This window comes from Garra rufa, chromosome 20 (genome assembly GCF_049309525.1).
Source record: "Garra rufa chromosome 20, GarRuf1.0, whole genome shotgun sequence".
NCBI lineage: Eukaryota > Metazoa > Chordata > Actinopteri > Cypriniformes > Cyprinidae > Garra > Garra rufa.
Window position 1 is genome coordinate 3,820,644 of NC_133380.1, and position 27,056 is coordinate 3,847,699.

General features: G+C 27.1%; 1 protein-coding gene across 1 annotated transcript in view; it reads right to left on the reverse strand.

Moving 5' to 3' along the window:
- Positions 1-9,054, reverse strand: part of LOC141294301 (CLIP-associating protein 1-like) — a 57,806-nt gene extending 48,752 nt beyond the window's left edge. The window contains exon 1 of the mRNA XM_073826373.1: positions 8,775-9,054. Coding sequence (XP_073682474.1) covers positions 8,775-9,054 — 280 coding nt within the window. The remainder of the gene's footprint in view (positions 1-8,774) is intronic.
- Between the last annotated feature and the right edge of the window lie 18,002 nt (positions 9,055-27,056).

Genomic DNA, 27,056 nt, shown 5'->3' on the forward strand with positions numbered 1-27,056 from the left:
GACTTAAATAAAATGATTAGTGAACCTTCTCTGAAGTCTGGCTCTGAATCAAATGATTTGCGATCCGCACCCCGTTGTCCCCATCTGAATGATGATTCGCCAACCATAATTTCAGATCGGGACTTGGATCAGGAGAGTGGATTGCAAATAATTCAATTCGCAAAATGAATTGCGAATCCGCTCCTAAGTTCCAATCCAAATAAAAAAATTCGCGATAAGTTCTTTGAAGTGCAGTCCAAATGATTCGCGATGCGCGATTCGATTTGAGAGCTTCAAATCAGAATCATTTGGTTTAACTGATTCGGATTTTCGAAATGCTCTGTTTCACCCATACTATAGATGCTTTTCAAAATAATAACAAGCTATGTCGAAATTCGAAAACTAATCTCTTTTGATCTGACTTTTGCAAGTGAATCATTTGAACTGAATGATCGAAGTCACGAATTTGAATCAATCGGAGCGGCTCCAGCGTAAATGATTCACTCAGTTGATTCGGTTTGATTCTGTTCCGGTTTTCGCGTCTTCCGCCATGTTTACAAAATACTATCAGTACTACTACTGGCGTACCTCGCTAGTTTCATGACACTGACTGAAATAAGGGAACAAATTATGGTGTTTAGAAGCAAAACATCCATATTTCCATTCCAAAGATGACAACACAAATCTACGAACATATTCAGGTGAGGTAACCGGTTTACCGCTAACTAGTTAATGCTAACATACTGCATTATGATGGAGTTTGTAGCTTAATTCACTATATTTGAACTAGTTTGCGCTGCAGTTCAGTTGCTGACAGTTCAATAGGAAATCAGCTGAAAGCATCCAGTCATCTCATACCATTGAAGTGAATGTTACATTTATCAGTATATATTTGAATAAACATTTGAGAAATTATCGTTGTATTTGATTGTTTTAGTCTATATAGAATGATAGTCAATGTGAATTTAGCAAAGATATAAGCAGAAACAGTAAAAAACAAGACGATTTGTTGTGTCAGGATCATTTATGATGTGGTAAATTTTTAATACACACTTTATAGTATATACTTTTATAATAAAGTGCATTAAACTCGTGCTTGCTTTGCACTCATATTCCCATATGAGTGCATATTCCCAAGTATATTCCCATCACCATCAAAGTATATGCATTGAATGCAAAGAAAGTATTAAATGAAATGTAGCCAAAGTCAATTAGATTAGTTAATGTTTCAGGACTTATTGTGAAAGATTATTTGGTGCATTTTATTCTAAAAGACTTAAAATAACAATAAAACAAATAAATAAAAATTAAAATGAATTAAAAACACATTTTCACTGAGAAATACGTAACATTTTAATTTTGTGTGTGTGTGTTTTATGTTAAAACATCTAAAATGAAATCAATTTTATAAAAGGACTCCCTGAAAGTTTTGTTTTGTAGTTTGCCACTGGAAAAGACATCTGGATGAATTTCAGATGTGGGAATTTTCAGTAAAAGAGTTGATTTGCATTTTTTCCTCTTTTCTCTCATGTCCTTTTTAAAACAATACTGTGGTTTTATCTGTAAGCTGCTTGCTGACCTTGGTTTTACAGTGAACTCACTAAATAAAGCATCTCTTTCTCACACATGCGGACACCTTTATGGTTCTGTTTACTGCGTGTCTGGATTATTTAAATAGCTGCTGAATTACACCTGAGGCCTGCGTTTATACGTCCGTTTATTTACAGACACCGCCAGGTTATGAAAATGCATTTTAAACTGATATTAAATGTCAGTTACTGATAGAACAATTTATACATGATGCATTTGTACCAATTCACATCCAAGAGCAATTTTATTTAACATTTACATTCATGCATTTAACAGATGCTCTTTTGCAAAGGGACTTCGATGGCCACATGCAGAGGAAAAGACTGCACAAATGGGTGAGTTTTGCAAAAGTCATCAGTTATTAAATGATATATAAATAAATTAGCACCTAAGCATTTATGTTTTAATGAATTAAACAGCACATTTGGGTTGGTTCTCCACTAGGGGGCGTGTTATGCTGATAATTCACATGCTCTCATGTATTTATGACTCAGACTTGTTGCATTCTTGCATTATTTCCTTCATGCACTAATATTGTCCCACTGTAAGTAGGTTTACTGTAGTAAACTGGGACACTGCAGCATATTATGGACTCACTAGGGACAAAAACACATTTTTTATTTTCTTTAAATGCTGCATTTATAGCCCAAGTTCATTTGACTAATTTATGATATAATTAAACACTATAAAGTATTTAAATTGCAGCATTTTATTCATTTAAACTTAACTTTAATTGGTTTGCAAAATGCAAAATAATGCTATATATCTATTAAATCTAATAAAATATTACCAAAAAATGACCCAAACAGGTAAAATCCAGGTTTTTGCCATTGTTTTGTATATCCACATTTGCATTAGCCTAAATGTTTAATATTTTAAGACTGGAAAATGTGTTTTATTGCGCCTTGAAATACACTTTGAAATATATTTTGTGAACCAAATATTATATTTATATTACAGACTTAGGGACAAAAACACTTTTTATTATCTTTAAATGCTGAATTTATATCTCAAGTTCATTTGACTGATTTGTGATACAATTAAACATTATAAATTGCTAATTTTTATCACTTTAGTTGATTTAAATGCAAAATAATGCTATATATGAATGAAATATAATAAAATATACAAAAAACATATAATATTACATATTAAAAATATTTATATAAATATAAATAATATAAAATACATTTACATTTAAACATTACATTATTACAATCCACATTTGCATTAGCCTGAATGTAAAATATTGTAAATTTGGAAATGTTTTATTACATACACAACATTATTCACACAATAAAAACAAATCTATTTATTTTACATTTAAATTTTTATATATATATTAAATTTTTTTTATATTTATTTATTTTTCAGTAAATATTTTCTTCAATTTACATTAAAAAAGTATTTTTTTTATTACAAGTTTAGTTCCAAACCAAGGTTAGAAATCAAATGAACAATAACTGTTTTATTTGAACACAGCCACCAAAAAATAATAAATATTTCATTAATAAACCAATAATCACCCCTATATATATATATATATATATATATATATATATATATATATATATATATATATATATACTGTATATATATATAACAATAAATAAATACTACATATATAAATAAAAAAAGCCAAAAACACACAGCACAAAAATTAAAATGTAGAAATAGAAACTGATTTAAAATATTACTAAAAACTATAATGGTATCTCAATGTGTATATATATATATATATATATATATATATATATATATATATATATATATTATATATATTATTGAGTTTATTTCGGCACTACAAATACATACACTACATTATAAATAAAAACAAATATATTTATTTTACATTTTTACACACACACACACACACACACACACACACACACACACACACACACACACACACACACACACACACACACACACACACACACATATATATATATATATATATATATATATATATATATATAATTTTTTTTTTTTTTTTTTTTTTTTTTTAAATATTTTAAAAATATATTATTCATTTGTCAGTAAATATTTTCTTCAATTTACATTAAAAACAAGCCTTTTTTATTTCAAGTTTAGTTCTATATCCAGGTTAGAATTATTTATTTTTTTTACAAATATTTTTAAAATATATTTTGAAATATTTAAGCTTTAACATTAACTAAAGTAAAAATGATCTGCTCAATGCTTTGAGCGATGGTTTGAGACGCGTGTGATTGTTGGTAAAGGATTGCTTCCTCTGTGCCGCTGGATTTATGACGGTGTCCGAGCTCCAGGCCCTCGGCCCCTCTGATCTGCTTTAGCTCTGGTGACCTTTGACCCCCGGGGCCGCTGGGGACACGCGCTCCGCCCCGATTGGCCGAGAGCGGGTTTTGGAGCGTTCTCCGTCAGTCGCTCTCAGTGTTTAGCGGCGACTGGGCCGCGGCCAGATCTCACATCTGTTTGAAATTGCCACCTCTGCTAATTACGCGCGATTTCTTTTGTTTGTTATTGTTTGTTTTGTGATCCATAAACAAGGTTTAATGGTCAGAGCCTGGAAGGTATCACCGGGGGGCTGCTGGTGCTCCCTTTCATGTCTCACAGTAAATGATCTGTGGTTTGTATGAAAAGACAGAAATAAACAATGTTCAGATTAGCATGCATTAACTCCTTCGGTGCGGACGCAAAACACATTTCATATCAGCTTTGAGGAAATTCAATGACTTTAATATATGAGTGTATGTTAGACTGTTTAGTTTATCACTACTGATATTTCTAGAGAATTTGCAATCTAAAAATAATATTAGTATGTTTCTGTCAGGTTTTTAATCATAAAATTAATGTATTTAATTTTCCTTAAATAACAGTGTTATTTTAGTTTCATTGAGATACCATTATAGTTTTTAGTAATATTTTAAATCAGTTTCTATTTCTACATTTTCATTTTTGTGTTGTGTGTTTTTGGCTTTTTTTATTTATATATGTAGTATTTATTTATTGTTATTTCTATTCTATTTTTTTATGTATTATTTATATATTTGTACATTTGACTAAAATAATTAGAAATGAAATTAAAGATATTTATTTTTTTGTTTTTATTTATTTAATTGAATAAATACAATTCTGTATATATATACAATAATTTAACATTTAAATAAAATGTAAATATAAATAAAAATATTTAGTATTGTTTTATTTTATATTAAAGCACTATACAAAATCAATCAAACATTAATAAAATATGTATTATATATATATATATATATATATATATATATATATATATATATATATATATATAGTATTTATTTATTTTTATTTCTATTCTAATGTTGCCTTGTTAACTAGCTGAAACAAGTGTTTTTTATTTGATAAAATTTATTTTATTTCAATAATTTTTTTCAGTTAACATTAAAAATGTTTTTAAATGTTTTTTTTTTTTATTTTAGTTTGAGATTTAGATTTAGTTTTCTATAATAACCCAAGTTACAAATTAAATGAACAGTTACTATTTTATTTGATAAAAGTGTAAGTATATTTGATAAGTATAAGAATTATTTTCATTAATAAACTAATAATCAATATATTATTGTACAGCTCTTTATATAAAGTCATATACATTTGACTACAATAATCAGAAATTAAATCAACTATATTCATATTTTGTTATTATTTTTTTATTTAAGCACTATACAAATATTTAAATTAAATAAATACACACATTAAAAACAAATATATTTATTTTTGGTTTTTATTTATATATTTGTATTTTTAAAATATTGTTTACATTAAAAAAATATATTTAAATGTATTTTTGAAATATATTTATTATTTTTTTAGTAAGCTTTGTAACTGCTAAATACAACATGAAGATATTAAGATATAAATATTAGAAATATTACATTGATATACTATTATAGTTCATATAGTTTTATAGTTTATTAGTATTTTGTTTTTATATATGTAATTATTTTTTGTTAAATTATTATTTTACATCAAGTTAAACTACATAAAAAATAAGAAATGTTGTATTGATAACTAGCTGAAATAAGTATTTTATTAAATATTTTATCATGTTTCTGTTAACTTTTTTTTCCAGTTAACATATATTTTTTTATTTTAGTATCCGTTTTAGATTTAATTAACTATAATAACCCAGGTTACCAATTTAATAATATTTAAGCACTATACAAAATAAATCACGCATTAAAAAAATGTATTTTTTATATTTATATTTTTTAAAATAATTTGAACATTTAAAAAATATTTTTATAAAAATATATATTTTTTAAATGTATTTATAAAATATATATTTTTAAATATATTTGTATTCATGTTTAGTGAGCTTCGTGACTGCTAAATACAACATGAAAATATTAAGATATTATAAATATTAACATCATATTTTTCTGTAAAGCTGCTTTGAAACAATGTGTTGTAAAAAAAGTGCAATACAAATACATTTATCTTGACTTTACACATTAATCACACATTAAAACATATATTTATTTTTTATTATATTTATTTATTGTATATATTTTTATATATATATATTTCATTTGTCAGGGAATATATTTGAGATGTGTCATTACAAGATTAATATTAACATCATATTTTTCCATAAAGCTGCTTTAAAACAATGTGTGTTGTAAACAACTTCCACATTTCATCCTCTTTAACACACCATAAACCTGGCCGATTCCTCTCTAGATAAAGTGTTTGTACGTTTCTCTGGTCTTCTAGTCAAACAGACGATCAGAAGTGCAAAAGCAGAGCTCTCACATGCATCAATTCCTCTGGTAGATCACACTTTAAAGAGGAGCAGCCCCATTAGCCTCTTCTCTCTTTTCCCTTCCCTGTTTTTTTTCCTCCTCTCGTTCCTCGTTCTTGTCCAGCTGGCGCTCACCAGGGCTTCTCCTTCCCCAGCGAGACCCTTCAAACACTTCGTTAAAAAAGGACAACTGAGGCAAATGTTTCAGCGTGAGTCCTTGGCTGCATAGTAAACTCAGTTCTGCTCGCGGACAGAAGAAAACGAGGCGCTCGTGAGACTCCGAAACGCAGAATCCGTGTCGAACTGCGTCTGAACTTCACACCCGGTTGATGTGATCGTGTTGAATTATCTGCAACAGCGCTTTCTGCACATACTGTCCATTCTACATACTGTACACTACTAGTATACACTTTTAAGGTCTTTTAGTACAAATATTAGGGATGTACCGATGTATCGTCCGCTTTTTGATTTTTTTTTTAAGTCATTGGCATATCAGAAATAGCATGAAAAAGGCAGATACCGATGGTTTATTAATTAACTGCATGGAGACAATAGCTGTGTTTTATGGAAGCTAATTTCCGCCGCTGAATAAAAAATACAAAAGGTTATTGCAACTTCTGACAATTCTCAGAATTGCACAATTTTAACCTAAAATTTTGAGAAATAAAGTCGCAATTGCATGATAGAAACCATTGCACATTAAATTGTCAGAAGTGCGAGATATAAACTCAAAATTCTGAGAAATAAAGTCGGAATTGCATGATATAAACACACAACTGTGAGTTAGAAAGTCAGAATTGTGAGATATAAACTCGCGATTCTGAGAAATGAAGTTCTAATTGTGTGATATAAACTTGCAATTGCAAGTTATAAATTCCGAATTTTGAGATTTAAACTCACAATTGTGTGAACATATCAGTCTTGTTTTTTTTTCCTCCTCAGAGCTGAACTTTTCGCAATTCTGACTTTATTTCCTGCAATTGCAAGTTTGTATCTTGGAATTCTGACTTTATTTCCTGCAATTGCAAGTTTGTATCTTGGAATTCTGACTTTATTTCCTGCACTTGCAAGATTGTATCTTGGAATTCTGACTTTATTTCCTGCACTTGCAAGTTTGTATCTCGGAATTCTGACTTTATTTTCTGCAATTGCAAGTTTGTATCTTGGAATTCTGACTTTATTTCCTGCACTTGCAAGATTGTATCTTGGAATTCTGACTTTATTTCCTGCAATTGCAAGTTTGTATCTTGGAATTCTGACTTTATTTCCTGCACTTGCAAGATTGTATCTTGGAATTCTGACTTTATTTCCTGCACTTGCAAGTTTGTATCTCGGAATTCTGACTTTATTTCCTGCACTTGCAAGTTTGTATCTCGGAATTCTGACTGTATTTCCTGCACTTGCAAGTTTGTATCTTGGAATTCTGACTTTATTTTCTGCAATTGCAAGTTTGTATCTTGGAATTCTGACTTTATTTCCTGCAATTGCAAGTTTGTGTCTTGGAATTCTGACTTTATTTCCTGCACTTGCAAGTTTGTATCTTGGAATTCTGACTTTATTTCCTGCACTTGCAAGTTTGTATCTTGGAATTCTGACTTTATTTCCTGCACTTGCAAGTTTGTATCTTGGAATTCTGACTTTATTTCCTGCACTTGCAAGTTTGTATCTTGGAATTCTGAATTTATTTCCCACAATTGCAAGTTTTTTTTCTCGGAATTCTGAATTTATTTTCCGCAACTGCGAATTATATCTCGCTATACTGACTTTATTTCCCACAATTCTGAGTTTATATCTTGAAATTCTGACTTTATTTTCCGCAATTCCTAGTTTATATCTCACTATACTGACTTTATTTCCCGCAATTCCGAGTTTGTATTTCGGAATTCTGATTTTATTTCCTGCAATTGCGAGTTTGTGTCTTGGAATTCTGACTTTATTTCCAGCAATTCTGAATTTATTTCCCGTAATTGCAAGTTTATATCTCACAATTCTGACTTTATTTCCTGCAATTGTGAGTTTATCTCGCAATTCTGACTTTATTTTCTGCAATTGTGAGTTTGTATCTCAGAATTCGGAATTTATTTCCCGCAATTCCAAGTATGTATTTCAGAATTCTGACTTTATTTCCTGCAATTCCCAAGTGAGAAAAGAAGCAGCTCTTGATGTTATTTATAAATGAATTGATTTGATGGTAAAAGTGTCTCTATATGACTATATAAAATGCACTGATGAGATCGGGAACATGACTTAAGAATGTAAATACAGTGATGTTGATTTCATGTCGACTGTGAGGTCATTTAATGATTCTGAACAGGTTTGTTTGTGCATTACAGCAAAACTGCAGGCCTGTCGATCCTAAAATCCTCTGTGCGTTCTGTGTTTTCTCAGTGCGTGTCTCTTTCATCTCAGTCTGAGGAGTGAGCACTGCTCCTGTCATTGCCTTTCTCTTGTTTATATTTGTGTTTCCGCTCTTTTTGCATGAGCCCTCGATATGACGTATCGATTCTGGCACAGCGTGCAAGATGAATTTCGAGACATTTGCTTATGTGCAACTGGATTTCGCAGATAGAGCTGCTTCGGTTATCTGTGTGGGATCCTATGAGGAGGGAAATGAGGAAGAGGAAGGTGTTAGAGGTCAAGGGCAGCAGCTGTGAAGGTGGAACGGTTTCTTCCGCATCTTCGTGCAGTCGCCTGTCAGGAAGCCCCCAAAATGCAGACATTAATGCAAATTATAGTTTGATAATTTAATAACTCGGCCGGCTTGATCTGTCCATTTTATTGTAATTATCATCAGCCAGGGGGTTGCGTTCCATCATGGTAAAATAAACATCATCTATCATCCTTGCTGATGATTAGCCCGTGACAGGCCGGGGAAGCTGGTTTGCATAAATCAGGCCTGATGCCGTCTGCACGAGTCCGGCTCTATTTTTCACGGGCCCAGATTAGATGGCGTCCGCTGGGCTCGATATAAGGTCATTGCCGTGGCAATAATCAGAGCCGGATCACCAGTGTGTTACCGCCATACATCCAGCTAGTTAGTTAATGGAGTCTAAAACACAGCATCTGCTGGTTGACTGCAGGCTGGATGTATTTCAATGCTGTGGGATGACGGTGAATATCTGTTTAAAGCTTTGGAAAATAACTTTCTTCCTTTATTTCAGTGGACCTTGATAGTTCAACCAAAAATAAAAAATTGCTGACAATGTTCTCACCCTGAGGACATCTTAAATTTAGATAAGTTTGTTTCTTCATCACATTTGGAGAAATGTAGCATTTGGAGCCTCTTATGGATCCTCTACAGTGAATGGGTGCCGTCAGAATGAGAGTCCAAACAGCTGATAGAAACATCACAATACAAAAATATATTTTTAAGTAAAATCTGAATCTCCGATCACAGTCATCCAGTGAAAAAATCCATCTTCTGTCTTTTCTCACATCAAAATCCAGCCTCATATTTGTTTAGAGATGTTTTGTACTGTTTTGGCTTGTAAACGGTGCTTGATCTGTGCAAATTTTCTTCCTGATTCAGACCAGATGACTTTTTCACTGCAGGAAGCATTATTAAAGTTTATGGACTTGTATTTTAGCCAGAAACAGTGGTATGAAGTAAAACATATTAATGTTAATATTAAAGATGGATTTGTTTCAGCAAATGTTAAACATGCAGCTTGTGTTGGTGAAATTCTGAAGAAAAAAAAGTAAATAAATAAATAAAATCAACAAAAAAATCAACAAACCCTTCAGTAAAAACTTTTAGAATATAGATAGGAATAAAACTGTAAATTCTGGTGTTCGTAAGTGCTGCTGAAGTGGAGAAAAAAATCACAACCTGTAAATATACATATTTTCACCATGTTTTTAGGAATAAAATGTTATATAAATCAGTGTGAATGATATATGAACAAACCCCTCAGCAAAAACCTTCAAAATATAGATAGGAATAAAACTGTTAAGTTTGGTGTTTGTAAATGCTGTTGAAGTGGAGAAAAAACGTACAACCTTTAAAGATATGCATTTTCGTTTTCAGGAAAAAAAAAGTTATATAAATCAGTGTGAATGCTATATGAACAAACCCCACAGTAAAAACCTAAAGAATATAGACCAGAGTAAAACTGCTAAGTTTGTTTTTTGTAAGCGTTACTAAAGTGGAGAAAAAACTAATTTTGAAAACTACCTTTAAAACAGCCTTTAAAGTTAATGCATTGTAATTGAAATCTACAGACGCAAAAAATTAAAGTGCAGTCTGAATGATATTTGAACAAACCTTTTATTAGATAGAGATAGGAATAAAATTCTAAATTTTGGTGTTTGTAAGTGCTGCTGTAAGTGGAGAAAAAACTTTTTTTGAGAAAATGCCTCTTATAGTTATGTGTTATAATTGAAATACATAGATGTAAGCAGATAAAGTGCAATAATAAAATCATGCGAATGATATATAAACAAACCCCACGGTAAAAATCTTCAGAATATAGATAGGAATAAAACTGTAAATTTTGGTGTTCGTAAGTGCTGCTGAAGTGGAGAAAAAAAACCTCACAACCTTTAAAGATACACATTTTTACCGTGTTTGTAGGAATAAAATGTTATATAAATCAGTGTGAATGATATATGAACAAACCCTTCAGTACAAACATTCAGAATATAGAAAGGAATAAAATCTTACATTTTGGTGTTTGTAAGGGCTGCTGAAGTGGAGAAAAAACTCACAACCTTTAAAGATACGCGTTTTTTAACATGTTTTTAGGAATAAAACGTTATAGAAATAATCGTGAATGCTATATGAACAAACCCTTCAGTAAAAACCTAAAGAATATAGACAAGAGTAAAACTGCTAAGTTTGGTTTTTGTAAGTGTTACTAAAGTGGAGAAAAAACTAGTTTTGAAAACTACCTTTAAAACAGCCTTTAAAAGTTAATGCATTGTAATTGAATTCTACAGATGGAAATAATTAAAGTGCAGTCTGAATGATATATGAACAAACCTTTTATTAAAAACTTTCAGATTATATATAAGAAAAAAACTGTAAATTTTGGTGTTTGTAAATTCTGCTAAAGTGGACAAAAAAACCTCACAACCTTTAAAGATACACATTTTTACCGTGTTTGTAGGAATAAAATGTTATATAAATCAGTGTAAATGATATATGCACAAACCCTTCAGTACAAACCTTCAGAATATAGAAAGGAATAAAATCTTACATTTTGGTGTTTGTAAGGGCTGCTGAAGTGGAGAAAAAACTCACAACCTTTAAAGATACGCGTTTTTTAACATGTTTTTAGGAATAAAACATTATATAAATAATCGTGAATGCTATATGAACAAACCCTTCAGTAAAAACCTAAAGAATATAGACAAGAGTAAAACTGCTAAGTTTGGCTTTTGTAAGTGTTACTAAAGTGGAGAAAAAGCTAATTTTGAAAACTACCTTTAAAACAGCCTTTAAAAGTTAATGCATTGTAATTGAAATCTACAGATGCAAATAATTAAAGTGCAGTCTGAATGATATATGAACAAACCTTTTATTAAAAACTTTCAGATTATATATAAGAAAAAAACTGTACATTTTGGTGTTTGTAAATTCTGCTAAAGTGGAGAAAAAAACCTCACAGCCTTTAAAGATACACATTTTTACCGTGTTTGTAGGAATAAAATGTTATATAAATCAGTGTGAATGATATATGAACAAACCCTTCAGTACAAACCTTCAGAATATAGAAAGGAATAAAATCTTACATTTTGGTGTTTGTAAGGGCTGCTGAAGTGGAGAAAAAACTCACAACCTTTAAAGATACGCGTTTTTTAACATGTTTTTAGGAATAAAACGTTATATAAATAATCGTGAATGCTATATGAACAAACCCTTCAGTAAAAACCTAAAGAATGTAGACAGGAATAAAATCTTAAATTTTGGTGTTTGTAAGGGCTGCTGAAGTGGAGAAAAAACTCACAACCTTTAAAGATATGCGTTTTTTAACATGTTTTTAGGAATAAAATGTTATATAAATAATCGTGAATGCTATATGAACAAACCCTTCAGTAAAAACCTAAAGAATATAGACAAGAATAAAACTGCTAAGTTTGGCTTTTGTAAGTGTTACTAAAGTGGAGAAAAAGCTAATTTTGAAAACTACCTTTAAAACAGCCTTTAAAAGTTAATGCATTGTAATTGAAATCTACAGATGCAAATAATTAAAGTGCAGTCTGAATGATATATGAACAAACCTTTTATTAAAAACTTTCAGATTATATATAAGAAAAAAATTTTTTTTGGGTGTTTGTTAATTCTGCTGAAGTGGAGAAAAAAAACTCACAACCTTTAAAGATACACATTTTTACCGTGTTTTTAGGAATAAAATGTTATATAAATCAGTGTGAATGATATATGAACAAACCCTTCAGTAAAAACCTTCAGAATATAGACAGGAATAAAATCGTAAATTTTGGTGTTTGTAAGGGCTGCTGAAGTGGATAAAAAACTCACAACCTTTAAAGATAGGCGTTTTTTGACATGTTTTTAGGAATAAAACGTTATATAAATAATCGTGAATGCTATATGAACAAACCCTTCAGTAAAAACCTAAAGAATATAGACAAGAGTAAAACTGCTAAGTTTGGTGTTTGTAAGTGCTGCTGAATTGGAAAAATAACTCATTCTGAGGAAACACCCTTTAAAGATATGGACTGTAATTTAAATCTATAGATGTAAGTAGATAAAATGCAATAATAAAGCCATGTGAATGATATATGAACAAACCCCACAGTAAAAACCTAAAGAATATAGACAAGAGTAAAACTGCTAAGTTTGGCTTTTGTAAGTGTTACTAAAGTGGAGAAAAAACTAATTTTGAAAACTACCTTTAAAACAGCCTTTAAAAGTTAATGCATTGTAATTGAAATCTACAGATGGAAATAATTAAAGTGCAGTCTGAATGATATATGAACAAACCTTTTATTAAAAACTTTCAGATTATATATAAGAAAAACATTTTTTTTTGGTGTTTGTTAATTCTGCTGAAGTGGAGAAAAAAAAACTCACAACCTTTAAAGATACACATTTTTACCGTGTTTTTAGGAATAAAATGTTATATAAATCAGTCAGTGTGAATGATATATGAACAAACCCTTCAGTAAAAACCTTCAGAATATAGACAGGAATAAAATCGTAAATTTTGGTGTTTGTAAGGGCTGCTGAAGTGGAGAAAAAACTCACAACCTTTAAAGATATGCGTTTTTTAACATGTTTTTAGGAATAAAATGTTATATAAATAATCGTGAATGCTATATGAACAAACCCTTCAGTAAAAACCTAAAGAATATAGACAAGAGTAAAACTGCTAAGTTTGGTTTTTGTAAGTGTTACTAAAGTGGACAAAAAACTAATTTTGAAAACTACCTTTAAAACAGCCTTTAAAAGTTAATGCATTGTAATTGAAATCTACAGATGGAAATAATTAAAGTGCAGTCTGAATGATATATGAACAAACCTTTTATTAAAAACTTTCAGATTATATATAAGAAAAACATTTTTTTTTGGTGTTTGTTAATTCTGCTGAAGTGGAGAAAAAAAAACTCACAACCTTTAAAGATACACATTTTTACCGTGTTTTTAGGAATAAAATGTTATATAAATCAGTCAGTGTGAATGATATATGAACAAACCCTTCAGTAAAAACCTTCAGAATATAGACAGGAATAAAATCGTAAATTTTGGTGTTTGTAAGGGCTGCTGAAGTGGAGAAAAAACTCACAACCTTTAAAGATATGCGTTTTTTAACATGTTTTTAGGAATAAAATGTTATATAAATAATCGTGAATGCTATATGAACAAACCCTTCAGTAAAAACCTAAAGAATATAGACAAGAGTAAAACTGCTAAGTTTGGTTTTTGTAAGTGTTACTAAAGTGGACAAAAAACTAATTTTGAAAACTACCTTTAAAACAGCCTTTAAAAGTTAATGCATTGTAATTGAAATCTACAGATGGAAATAATTAAAGTGCAGTCTGAATGATATATGAACAAACCTTTTATTAAAAACTTTCAGATTATATATAAGAAAACATTTTTTTTTTGGTGTTTGTTAATTCTGCTGAAGTGGAGAAAAAAAAACTCACAACCTTTAAAGATACACATTTTTACCGTGTTTTTAGGAATAAAATGTTATATAAATCAGTGTGAATGATATATGAACAAACCCTTCAGTAAAAACCTTCAGAATATAGACAGGAATAAAATCGTAAATTTTGGTATTTGTAAGGGCTGCTGAAGTGGATAAAAAACTCACAACCTTTAAAGATAGGCGTTTTTTGACATGTTTTTAGGAATAAAACGTTATATAAATAATCGTGAATGCTATATGAACAAACCCTTCAGTAAAAACCTAAAGAATATAGACAAGAGTAAAACTGCTAAGTTTGGTGTTTGTAAGTGCTGCTGAATTGGAAAAACAACTCATTCTGAGAAAACACCCTTTAAAGATATGGACTGTAATTTAAATCTATAGATGTAAGTAGATAAAATGCAATAATAAAGCCATGTGAATGATATATGAACAAACCCCACAGTAAAAATCTTCAGAATATAGATTGGTGTATGTAATTGCTGCTGAAGTGGAGTTAAAAACTTTTAAAGATATGTATTGTAATTGAAATCTACAGATGCAAATAGATAAAATGCAATAAAATAAACAATTAATTGTATATGTTTATATTTTCTGTTCACTCATGTAAAATAATACATGTTATGGAAGTAAAATAGAAAATCATAGAAACTGATTAGTGCATGGAATAAATAAATAAATAAAAAACATCTAAAACCTTTACAATATATATTCCATACATGTTGGTTTTAGTCTAAATGGTTTAATTGTTTGTCTTGATGGATAGATCATAGTAGAAAGTGAAGTATTTCATGCGGTCAAACATGTTCATTGTATGAAAGAGACAGCATGCATGTTTGTTCAGGGTCTTTAGTGTTTGAACTCTTACATGAGGGAAGAGTTCTGAACCTGAAGCCTTTCTCTCTGTTACCACAACAGAAGACGCTCACACCGCCAGTCTTTGTGAAGATGTAAGCTGCATTATTTATGTTCAAACCGCCGTTACGTTGCTGACCCGTGTGGCATTGAGATGAAAGCGCGGTGGCCGCTGTGTTTTGGGTTTGGTGGGGTGAGTTTGGGCTCTGGAGGCCTCCGGCTGTTTGTCTTGTCAGAGTAAGATGGTTTGTCCTGGGATGGGTGTTTTTTTTCCCTTTAGTTTAACTCGTTTTGGTCAAGCTCTTTCAGTTCCAAATTCTTTTATTTCTTATTTCAAATTGTCTTATTTTAAAAGAATACACAATATATAAATATTATAATTCAATGTGTTACTTGCGATTTATAATTATTTGTGAAATTTGTGCACCTATTTTTTCATTGTACATAACAAGAACAAGTAATATAAATGCTTTTATACACATTATATACATAATTATATACATTTTATACAGATTTTTTTATAATTTGAATATTTAAAAATGACCGTTGTTGCAATAAATATAAATATTATCAATGATATATTTTTGTGTATTTTGTGGTATATTTTATTTTTTATATTATATAGTGTTTAACAGTATATTTTTTATATATTTTTAAAATATTTATTATTATTATTTGTATATTACGTAGTGATTAAAAGAAGTATGCAGTACACATTATTTTTATATTTTTAAAAATATTTATTATTATTTTTATATTACAAAGTGTTTAACAAAGGTATGCAGTACACATTATTCTTATATTTTTATATTTTTTAAATATTTATTATTATTTTTATAGTATATAGTGTTTAACAGAAGTATGCAGTACACAATTTCTATATTTTCATATTTTTTAAATATTTACTATTATTTTTATATTACATGGTGTTGAACAGAAGTATGCAGTACACATTATTTTTATATTTTTAAAAATATTATCTTTATATTACATAGTGTTTAACAGTAGTATGGAGTATGCATTGTTATTATATTTTAATATATTTTTAAAAATGTATTATTATTTTTATATTACATAGTGTTTTAACAGTAGTATGGAGTATGCATTGTTATATTTTAATATATTTTAAAAAATGTATTATTATTTTTATATTACATAGTGTTTAACAGTAGTATGCATTATTATTATATTTTTTAATATATTTTTTAAATATGTATTATTTTTATATCAGTGTATAACAGAAATGTGCAGTAAACATTCTTATATTTGTATATTTTTTTAAAATTTATTATTATTTTTATATTACATAGTGTTTAACAGTAGTATGGAGTATGCATTATGTTTTTATATATATTTTTTAAAAAAGATTATTTTTATATTACATAGTGTTTAACAGTATGCAGTACACTATTTTTAATATTTTTTTATTATTTTTATATTACATAGTGTATAACAGAAGTATGCAGTATGCATTATTCTTATTTTTAAAATATTTATTATTGTTTTTATATTAAATCGCGTTTAACAGTAGTATGCAAATACACTTTTTATATTTTTATGTATTTTTTACAATATTTATTATTACATAGTGTTTAACAGTAGTATGCAGTACATATTTTTATATTTTTATATATTTTAAATATTTATTATTATTTTCATATTGCATAGTGTTTAACGGTAATATGCAGTGCACATTTTTTTATATATATATTTTTTATTTTTTTAATATGTATTATTATTTTTGTATCATGTAGTGTTTAACAGAAGTATGCAGTATACATTTTTCTTAAATTTTTACAAATATGTATTGTTTTTATAATCCTTAGTGTCTAACAGTAGCATGCAGTACAGATTTTTTTATTTGTATATTTTTTTAATATTTATTATTATTTTTATATTACATAGTGTTTAACAGTGATATGCAGTGTGCATTACACATTATTTTATTTTATTTTTAAATATATTTTTTAATATTTATTATTTTTATATTACATAGTATTTGAAAGAAGTATGCAGTGTGCATCCTGTGCGGTTCATTGGAGCGTCTTTGGGCTCATCAGCGTCGCTCAAGGCATCCAACTCAAGGTCTGGACTTGATCTCTGACCTCCTCGTGTCTTTTTCTTTGCGTTGACGCTGACCTGCATGCCAAGGGGATGCTGGGAATGTTTTCCCACCTATAATGTGTGTGTTCAACACCTCGGGTGCTAAAAGCTGCCTGCGTTTCGTGAAGTGAAAATCCGCTCTAAATTTAACTGGAGGACATGCTCTCATTTCTCTCTGTCATAGATGAAGAGACGGATGGATGATAGACGAGAGTTTGTCCATCTAAACTGAAGAAATGGAAGAATCAATACAACTAATCAAAAATAATTAAGAATTAACTAAACAAAAATAGTGAATGCATTAGCTAGCACGAGCTAACAATGATTAACAATGTTATATTAATACTACTAATAATACTTTAAAATAAGATACTTCTTAATAAATAATGAATAATAATGAATTCATATTAATGATTTATTTAGTAATATTTATAGAATTAATTATTAACTAAAAATAAAAATAGTTAATGCATGATTTATTTTTAAATATTATTTTTTATATTAATTGATGCTTTTTTATTAAATTTAACAATTACGATGAACAATATATATTTTAAATTATATACATTTTTAATAGACAATGCAATAATACTATATATTTTTTTATTTGATAATATTTTTTTATTTAATTTTCATGTATTATTTTTAAATATTGATGCATTTATATTAATACTTTTTAATATTATATTTATACTGAATTTATTAATACTGCTAATAATACTTTAGAAATAAAAGATCGTTCGTAATAAATAATGAATAATAATGAATTCATATTTATTATTTAGTTAATAATATTTATATAATTATCAATAAAATAATTAACTAAAAATAAAAAAAGTTGATGCATGATCAATGGCAACAATAATAACATAATTACAATGAACAATACAGATTTAAAAATGTAATAGATTAAATTAATGTTAATAGATAATGCAATAATACTATATATATTATATATATAATTTTATTTTTGTAATATTTTTATATGAATACTACTTATAATACTTTAAAATAAGATACTTATAAATAATAAATATTAATTAATGAGTTATGATTAAATGAATAATAATAAATTCAGATTTATGAATTATATAGTAACATATTATTAATTACAATTACATATATTTAAAAATATATAATTTTAGTTTTTAATTTTGTTTTTTATAATTATTGATGCATTTATATTATACTTTTTAATATTATATTCTGAATTAATATGAAACTACTAATAATACTTAAATAAGATACTTCATGAATAATAATAAATTCATATTTATTATTTATTTAATATTTATATAATTATTTATTAATAAGAATTGTAAACTAAAATTAAAAATAGTTAATGTATGAACAGTAATAACAGTATTAACATAATAATAATAATTACAATTTACAATATATATTTAAAAATATCTACATTTAATAGATAATGCAATAATACTTTATTTTTTATACTTATACTATATTTTTCAATATTTATTGATGTCTTTTTAATACTTTTTTATATTATATTAATACTGAATTTACACGAATGCTACTAAAATACTTTAAAATAAGATACTTCTCAATAAATAATGAATTATAATGAATTCATATTATTTATTTAATAATATTTATATAATGAATTATTTATTAATAATAATTAACTAAAAATAAAAATAGTTAATGCATGAGCAATAACGATAATAAAAATACAATATATATTTTAAAATGTATAATTTTAAAAGATAATGCTATAATGCTAAATATTTTTATTTTATTTTATAATATTTTAATTTTTAATTTTATTTTTATGTATTTTTTATAATTATTGTTATATATTTCATTTATTTATTTATTTTTCATTTACAATAAACACATATACCAAAAAGAATGCATTTCTATGCATTTAAACCACAGAGTTAGTTTTATTTGGCCATGTTGAAATGGTAAAAACAAAGCATAAATGAAGAAAATACAGTGAATATCTCCAGTTGTTTGATGAGGATTTCATGGCGCGATTTAGATGATCTATTAGCGAAACACGGCTCGCCATCCAAAGGCACAAGCAAAACATCCGTCTCTTCAGATCAAAATGGATAATGCGTATCACAAGAGCTCTTTATCACAATTGTCCCTAAAAGTCCCCAAAACAGATGGTATGTTATTTCAAAAACAGATGCTATTTTGCATAGAAACATGGCATGAATATTTATGTGTAATTATTTCATGACACTGACAGACCTGGAGTCCAGGAATCGTCTCGCGGGCCGCGCCGAAAATCACTGCGAGAATAAGAAATATAGTTTTAGGGACACAAAAACTGTCCCACTTACAGATGAGGAGAACTTAATGCTTTTTCCTTTCTTGTCCTGGTTAAAATACAATTGGATTTAACAAATATATCCATAAGAAATTACCCAAGTTCATTATTTTTTGTCTTTTTTTGTCTATTTTCTTTTATTAATTTATTTTTATTATTTTAAGTTTTATTGTTCTATTTTTTGTTTTAATTAATTGTGAAAGCCCTGAGATGTCTAGTATTTTTTTTTTCACCATGTTTTCCACATTTTGTGCAACTCTGAGTTTAAATCTCACAGTTCAGATATTTTATATCATTTTATTGCAGGAAAAGCAAATATATTTATTTTTATTTGCTTCATTTTAAAATATACATAAAAATATATTTGCACTTTTTAAAAAATATAATTTTTTAAATATTTATATTTTTAAATATTTTTATTAATTTGTCTGAGTAATTTTTTTTACGTTTTTTACTAATTATTTATTTCTTTTTTTTTCTGTTTTCATTTTGTTGTGTGCATTTTTTACTAGGTTTTCTAAAATGTCTATAGTTTTTGCAAATGAAAAAAAAAAATAAAAGTGACATTTTGTCTCATAATTCGGGCTATTTTTCATGCAGTTCTGAATTTATATCTCACAATTCTTTTTATATCTTTTGATTGCAAGGAAAAGAAAATGCATTTATTTTTATTATTAATATAATTAATATTTATTTATTTATTTTAAATATATTTATTAATTTGTAAGTATTTTTTGCATTCTTGGATTTTTGCTGTAGGATATATGTGGTTCCTGCCATTACATTTATTTTAAACTTTTATATAAAAATATATTTTTAAAATGTCAATGTTTTAATCCATTTTTTTAATTGCATTGTGTCTTATTTTTCTGTTTTCATTTTGTTGTGTGCCTTTTTATTTTTTGTAAATGTATAGTTTTTGCAAATTTTTAAACTGAAAAATAAAATGAAAAATAATTCATAATTCAGATGTTTTATATCATTTGAATTGAAAAGCATATATATTTATTTTTATTTGCTTCATTTTAAAATATTCATTAAATATTTTTGCACTCTTTGTATAATTGAGATTTGATTTTTTATTATTTTAAGTTTTATGGTTGTAGTTTTAGTTTTAGTTAACTGTAATAGCACCTGATTTGTCTAGTATTTTTTTTTCCACCATGGAAAAAAAAAAAAGGTAATTGTGACATTTTGTCTCATATTTCTGGGTGTTTTTTTGAGTTTATATCTCACAATTCAGATGTTTTATATAATTTGATTGCAAGAAAAGCACATACATTTATTTTTATTATTATTTTTCTATTTTTTAAATATTGATTCAAATATTTGGCACTTTAAAAAAATATTTATTTTTTAATTTTTTAAATTAAATATTTAGTAATTTGTGCGTGAATATTTTTTTGCATTCTTAGGTTTTTGGTGTAGGAAACATGTGGTACCTCACTTTTTAATTTAATTTTTTAACATTGTTAAAATGTAATATAAAAATATATATATTTTTTCCAATATTTCAAAACTTTAAAAAAAGATATTCTGTTTTAATTTTGTTGTGTGTGTTTTATTATTATTATTATTTATTTATTTGAAAATATTTAAATATTTTTTCTTTCGTATATTTTCTGTTTTCATTTAGTTTTGTGCATTTTATTAGTTTTTAAGATGTCTATATTGTTTTTGCAAATTTTAATTTCAGTTTTACTATTTAGTATTTAGTAAGTTAAACTAAATAAATATTAAGAAATATAAAGAAATATTGAATTAGCCAACTAAAAGAAGTTATGATAAATAAGTAAATAAAAAAAACAATGTTTTATGTTTTATTTTCAGTTAATGTTTATTTTGTTAAATTTTTTACTTAATTTTTTCTTTTTTTTAAGTGTTAGTGGTTTAAGTTAAAGCATACAGAAATATTTTGAAACTTGCTACTTGGGATATTCTTTATGTCTGACTTTTTAATTTAATTTTTATAACATTGTTAAAAAATATTTAAATTTTTTTTTTTCAAAACTTTAAATTCTGTTTTAATTTTGTTGTGTGTGTGTTTTATTATTATTGTTTATTTATTTAAAAATATTTTACATTTTTTTCTTTCGTATATTTTCTGTTTTCATTTAGTTTTGTGCATTTTATTAGTTTTTAAGAGGTCTATATAGTTTTTGCAAATTTTAATTTCAGTTTTAGTATTTAGTATTTAGTAAGTTAAACTAAATAAATATTAAGAAATATAAAGAAATATTGAATTAGCCAACTAAAAGAAGTTATGATAAATAAGTAAATAAAAAAAAACAATGTTTTATGTTTTATTTTCAGTTAATGTTTATTTTGTTAAAATTTTTACTTAATTTTTTCTTTTTTTTAAGTGTTAGTGGTTTAAGTTAAAGCATACAGAAATATTTTGAAACTTGCTACTTGGGATATTCTTTATGTCTGACTTTTTAATTTAATTTTTATAACATTGTTAAAAAATATTTAAATTTTTTTTTTTCAAAACTTTAAATTCTGTTTTAATTTTGTTGTGTGTGTGTTTTATTATTATTGTTTATTTATTTAAAAATATTTTACATTTTTTTCTTTCGTATATTTTCTGTTTTCATTTAGTTTTGTGCATTTTATTCGTTTTTAAGATGTCTATATAGTTTTTGCAAATTTTAATTTCAGTTTTAGTTATTTAAATGCATCAAGTTACACTAAATAAATATAAAGAAATGTTGAATTAGCCAACTAAAAGAAGTTATGATAAATAAGTAAATAAAAAAAACAATGTTTTATGTTTTATTTTCAGTTAATGTTTATTTTATTTTATTTTTTACTTAATTTTTTCTTTTTTTTTAAGTGTTAGTGGTTTAAGTTAAAGCATACAGAAATATTTTGAAACTTGCTACTTGGGATATTTCAGAAAAACGTTTCATGAATGATGTATAGGTAATGTTTTGATAATGTTGAATGAATGTTACTGAAAGAACGTTCTGAGAGCAGGATTTTTCCCTTGTCTTTTGGCTGATGGTGTAATCAGAGCATGTTCATATTCATGTTGATGCAGGTCTAAAGGACGTATTTTGCACCTCTAGTGTGATTTATCTGCGTCCCGCATCTTCTCGTCTTTCTTCCGGTTCCAGAGCGGATGTCAGTCCGGCGTGTCGCGCTGCCGGTCCGGGCCGCTGCATGAGGGCTGTCAGCGCCGCGGGGTTGAGACGGGGTTACGGCGGCCAGATGGAGCTTGTTTGTGGTAAATCTAAACCAGCCTATAGCACTTAAGTTAGCATTCCTGCTAAAGCTGAACCAGATGCAGAGAGATGAGTGTGTGTTTGCACTGACAAACACATGATCATGTTCATGATGAGCCGGAAGTCTCTAGTCCAGCCTTATTATCATTGATATACTATTATAATACTAGGTTTTGTCACTCTTTTGAATTAAAATTTATTTTTACATTTTCTTTTTTTTAAGATTAATTTTAAGTAAAGTTTTAGTCATTTTGTTATATGGTTCTGTAATTTTTATTAGTATTATTTTATTTTTTAAATATGATTGTAATTTTTATTAATTTGTTTTAGTGATTTTAGTACTTCAAATTACACTAAACAAAAATAAGAGGTGTTGCTTTGAGAACTGGCTGAAATAATAATATGTTTTAAGTTTTTATGCTTGATTTCAGTAAACTTTATTTTCAGTTTATTTTATTTCTGCGTTTATATCTCACAATGTGGACTTTTGTATCATTTGAATGCAAGATATAAACTCAGAATTGTGAAGAAAAAAATTTATTTTTCAAAATATTCTTTAAAATATTTATATATATTTTTATGCAGTGCATTCTGAGATTTCTGGTGAAGGATTTATGTGATGCTTTCCTTTACATTTATTTTGTATTATATATATTTTATATATATACTTTTTTTTAAATAAATATATTTTTAAGTATATATTTTTGACTTGTGAGTGAATATTTAAATAAGATTATATATATATATTTTTATATTTTAAATATATATATATATATATATATATATATATATATATATATATATATAATATATTTGTTAAATATATTTTTAAATATATAGAGATATTTAATTTTAAATATAGATATTTTATTTAAATGCACTCTTAGATTTTTGATAGAGGATGCATGTGATGCCTGCCTTTACTTTATTATTTTTTAATATTTTTGAACATTGTTTAAATAAAAAAATATATTTAATAATTTTTTCAATATTTTAACTTTTTTTTAAATATATTTATTATATTTTTTGGATTACATATATATTGAAACAGTTTTTTAACAGTTAAAAAAAAATATATTTTTTTCAATATTGTTAACATTGAGAAATAAATTTTTGTATTATTTATATATATATATATATATATATATATATATATATATATATATATATATATTGCATGTTTTTTATTTTCGTATATATGTAAAATGTATTTTTATTAAATATTTTTCAAATACATTTCTAAATATGTTTATAACTTTATGGATATATGTGATGCCTTCCTTTACATTTATATATATATATATATATATATATATATATATATGTGGTGGGCCGTTATCGGCGTTAACGTGCTGCGTTAACGTGAGACTCATATCGCGCGATAAAAAAAATATCGCCGTTAATCTATTCTCAAAGTTGGGTTGGGAGCTGGGTCTAAACTACGCAAGATATGATGACTTTCACTTTGATATTTTAGCGCGGATGACGGATATCTAGTTGAATTGCAATGTAGGGGGCGAGAACGAGTCTTCAACTTCTGTGAAATTACCACATCAAATGAGACGCGCAGACATGGATGCAGTTATGAAGCCGCTTCAGGGCAGGTGCGTTGCTAGACCCTTTTTACTGGGGCACGTGCCCCAGTGAAAATCTGCTGTGCCCCAGTAAAATCTCAAGTTTGAGTTATAATTTACTTTGATAATCCCGAAATAAAGACATTATACTATATGCAACAACTGAATTGACGCTTCTAAAAGCAACGCAGTTTTTTGTAAGATGCACGCAGATAGGCTATCCATACCCGCGCGCCTGTGTATTTTACTGGAACGCGCACGTCGTACAGCCTTTTGCGCAGAAGTACTTGGTTACACAAGTTTGTATAGTTAATTGTGTTTTAAATGCAATTGTCAAGCAGTTTGTAATGCATTTTGGAAACAGGAGATGAGCGCCTGGTCTAATGTGCCACCTGGCTTGAGAAACCCGTTCTCAAAGACTTACTTTTAGTCATTATTTGGGTAGCACACATATTCTGAATGCTTTCAGAAGAATTCAAATTAGCCATTTTAATCTAGATTAATCTAGATTAATTTCAAGATTTAATCTAGATTAATCTAGATTAAAAAAATTAATCTATGCCCACCACTAATATATATATATATATATATATATATATATATATATATATATTATATATTTTATATTTATATTTATATTTATTATATATTTTTTATTATATATTTTTATTATATATTGTTTTTTTTTATCCTTTTTTATTTTATTATTTATTTATTATTATATTGTATTATATAAATTATATATTTTAAACTTTTTTTAGTCAAATATTTAAAAAAAATATACATAAATATATTTGATTTCTCCTAATATTTTCCTGAGCTTTGTGCAGTGCATTCTGGAATTTACTGTTAAAGGACACACATGATGCCTGACTGAAAGAAAGTACTTTAGAAGGACACTTAAATGATGCTACAGTCTTTATGTCAGGCCTGTGCTCCCTTAAAAAGCTGTCTATGTAGTGAGCTCACTATGTTTTGACCCAGAACGTCATGAAAACACACACAGCTCCAGTCATTTTCTTTGGCTGTGTGTTGGTGCTGGTTTCTGAAGTGGGTTAGACGATCTGCCGCAGGGTCCGTCCCCCCCGTCGCTGACCTCTGGGCACCGCAGAATTATGCATTTAGAAATATTAATATTCACCAGACCCGCCCTCCTGACCCCCGGCATCAGCCGCACGCTCTGATTGGCTGGCTGCCGTCGTATTATAATGAGGAGGGCAGAAGTCAGTGGGACAGAGCCATGAGATATTAATAAGCCTTAAAATCGTCCCCCGAGGGCCGCCGTTCTGCTCGCAGCACCTTTAAATTTGCAGGATCTCCGTCATTCTCGTGAGCCTTTGCCACCGACTCTCTTTTGCCTCTGGCTGGTGTTTCGGAGTCGCTCGCCCGACTCCACAGAGCTTCAGACCCACACCAACTAGAAATCACTAATCAGCTCTTTAATATCTCTATTGCGTCTCCTACACTGAGAAAAACTGCTGCTGGAAACAATTCTGTCTGTAATTACTAGTAAATGTCAGGGGAAAAAAAAACCAAGTAACTTATTGAATTTAATGTAAATTCTTTGTAAGGTTGTAAATGTAAAGTTATTAACTTTGGAAAAAAAAATTGCAACAGAAATGGCGAGAACGCAACATTCATGTAACATTAAAACATATGTATGTATTTTTAAATTTTAATTATATATTTTACATTTTTTCCTTTTTTCCATTTTTGCAAAAAGTTTTTTTAAAATATATTATTTTATTTTAATATATTATATTTTTACTGTACATTTTGGATTTTTTGGTGAAGAATACATGTGATTCCTGACTTTTTATTTAATCACACATTAAAACATATTTATGTATTTTTACATTTTAATTATATATTAAAAAAATTTTCCTTGTTTTTTAAAAAAATATTTAATTTTTTTTTTTTTTTTAAATGTTATTTTATTTTAATATATTATATTTTTACTGTGCAATGCATTTTGGATTTTTTGGTGAAGAATACATGTGATGCCTGACTTTTTATTTAATCACACATTAAAACATATGTATTTTTTTATTTTAATTATATATTTTACATTTTTTCCTTTTTTTTCAATTTTTGCAAAAAACATTTTTTTAATATATTATTTTATTTTAATATATTATATTTTTACTGTGCAATGCATTTTGGATTTTTTGGTGAAGAATACGTGTGATGCCTGACTTTTTATTTAATCACACATTAAAACATATGTATGTATTTTTTAATTGTGATTATATTTATTCACTTCTCAGTGAATATTTTTACTGTGCAATGCATTTTGGATTTTTTTTTTGGAAAATTGTAATTTTTTTTTAAATACAAAAAAGATCTTTATATATATATTATAATTTAAAATGTGGGTGAAGTATACATGTGATGCATAGCTTAGAAAAATTGAATATCTTTTTAAATGTTTGATAGAAAAATAATGTTAATCACACATTAAAACATATATGTATTTTTAAATCTTAATTATATATTTTTTTCTTATTTTTAAAATACATTTTTAAAATACATTTTTAAATATAT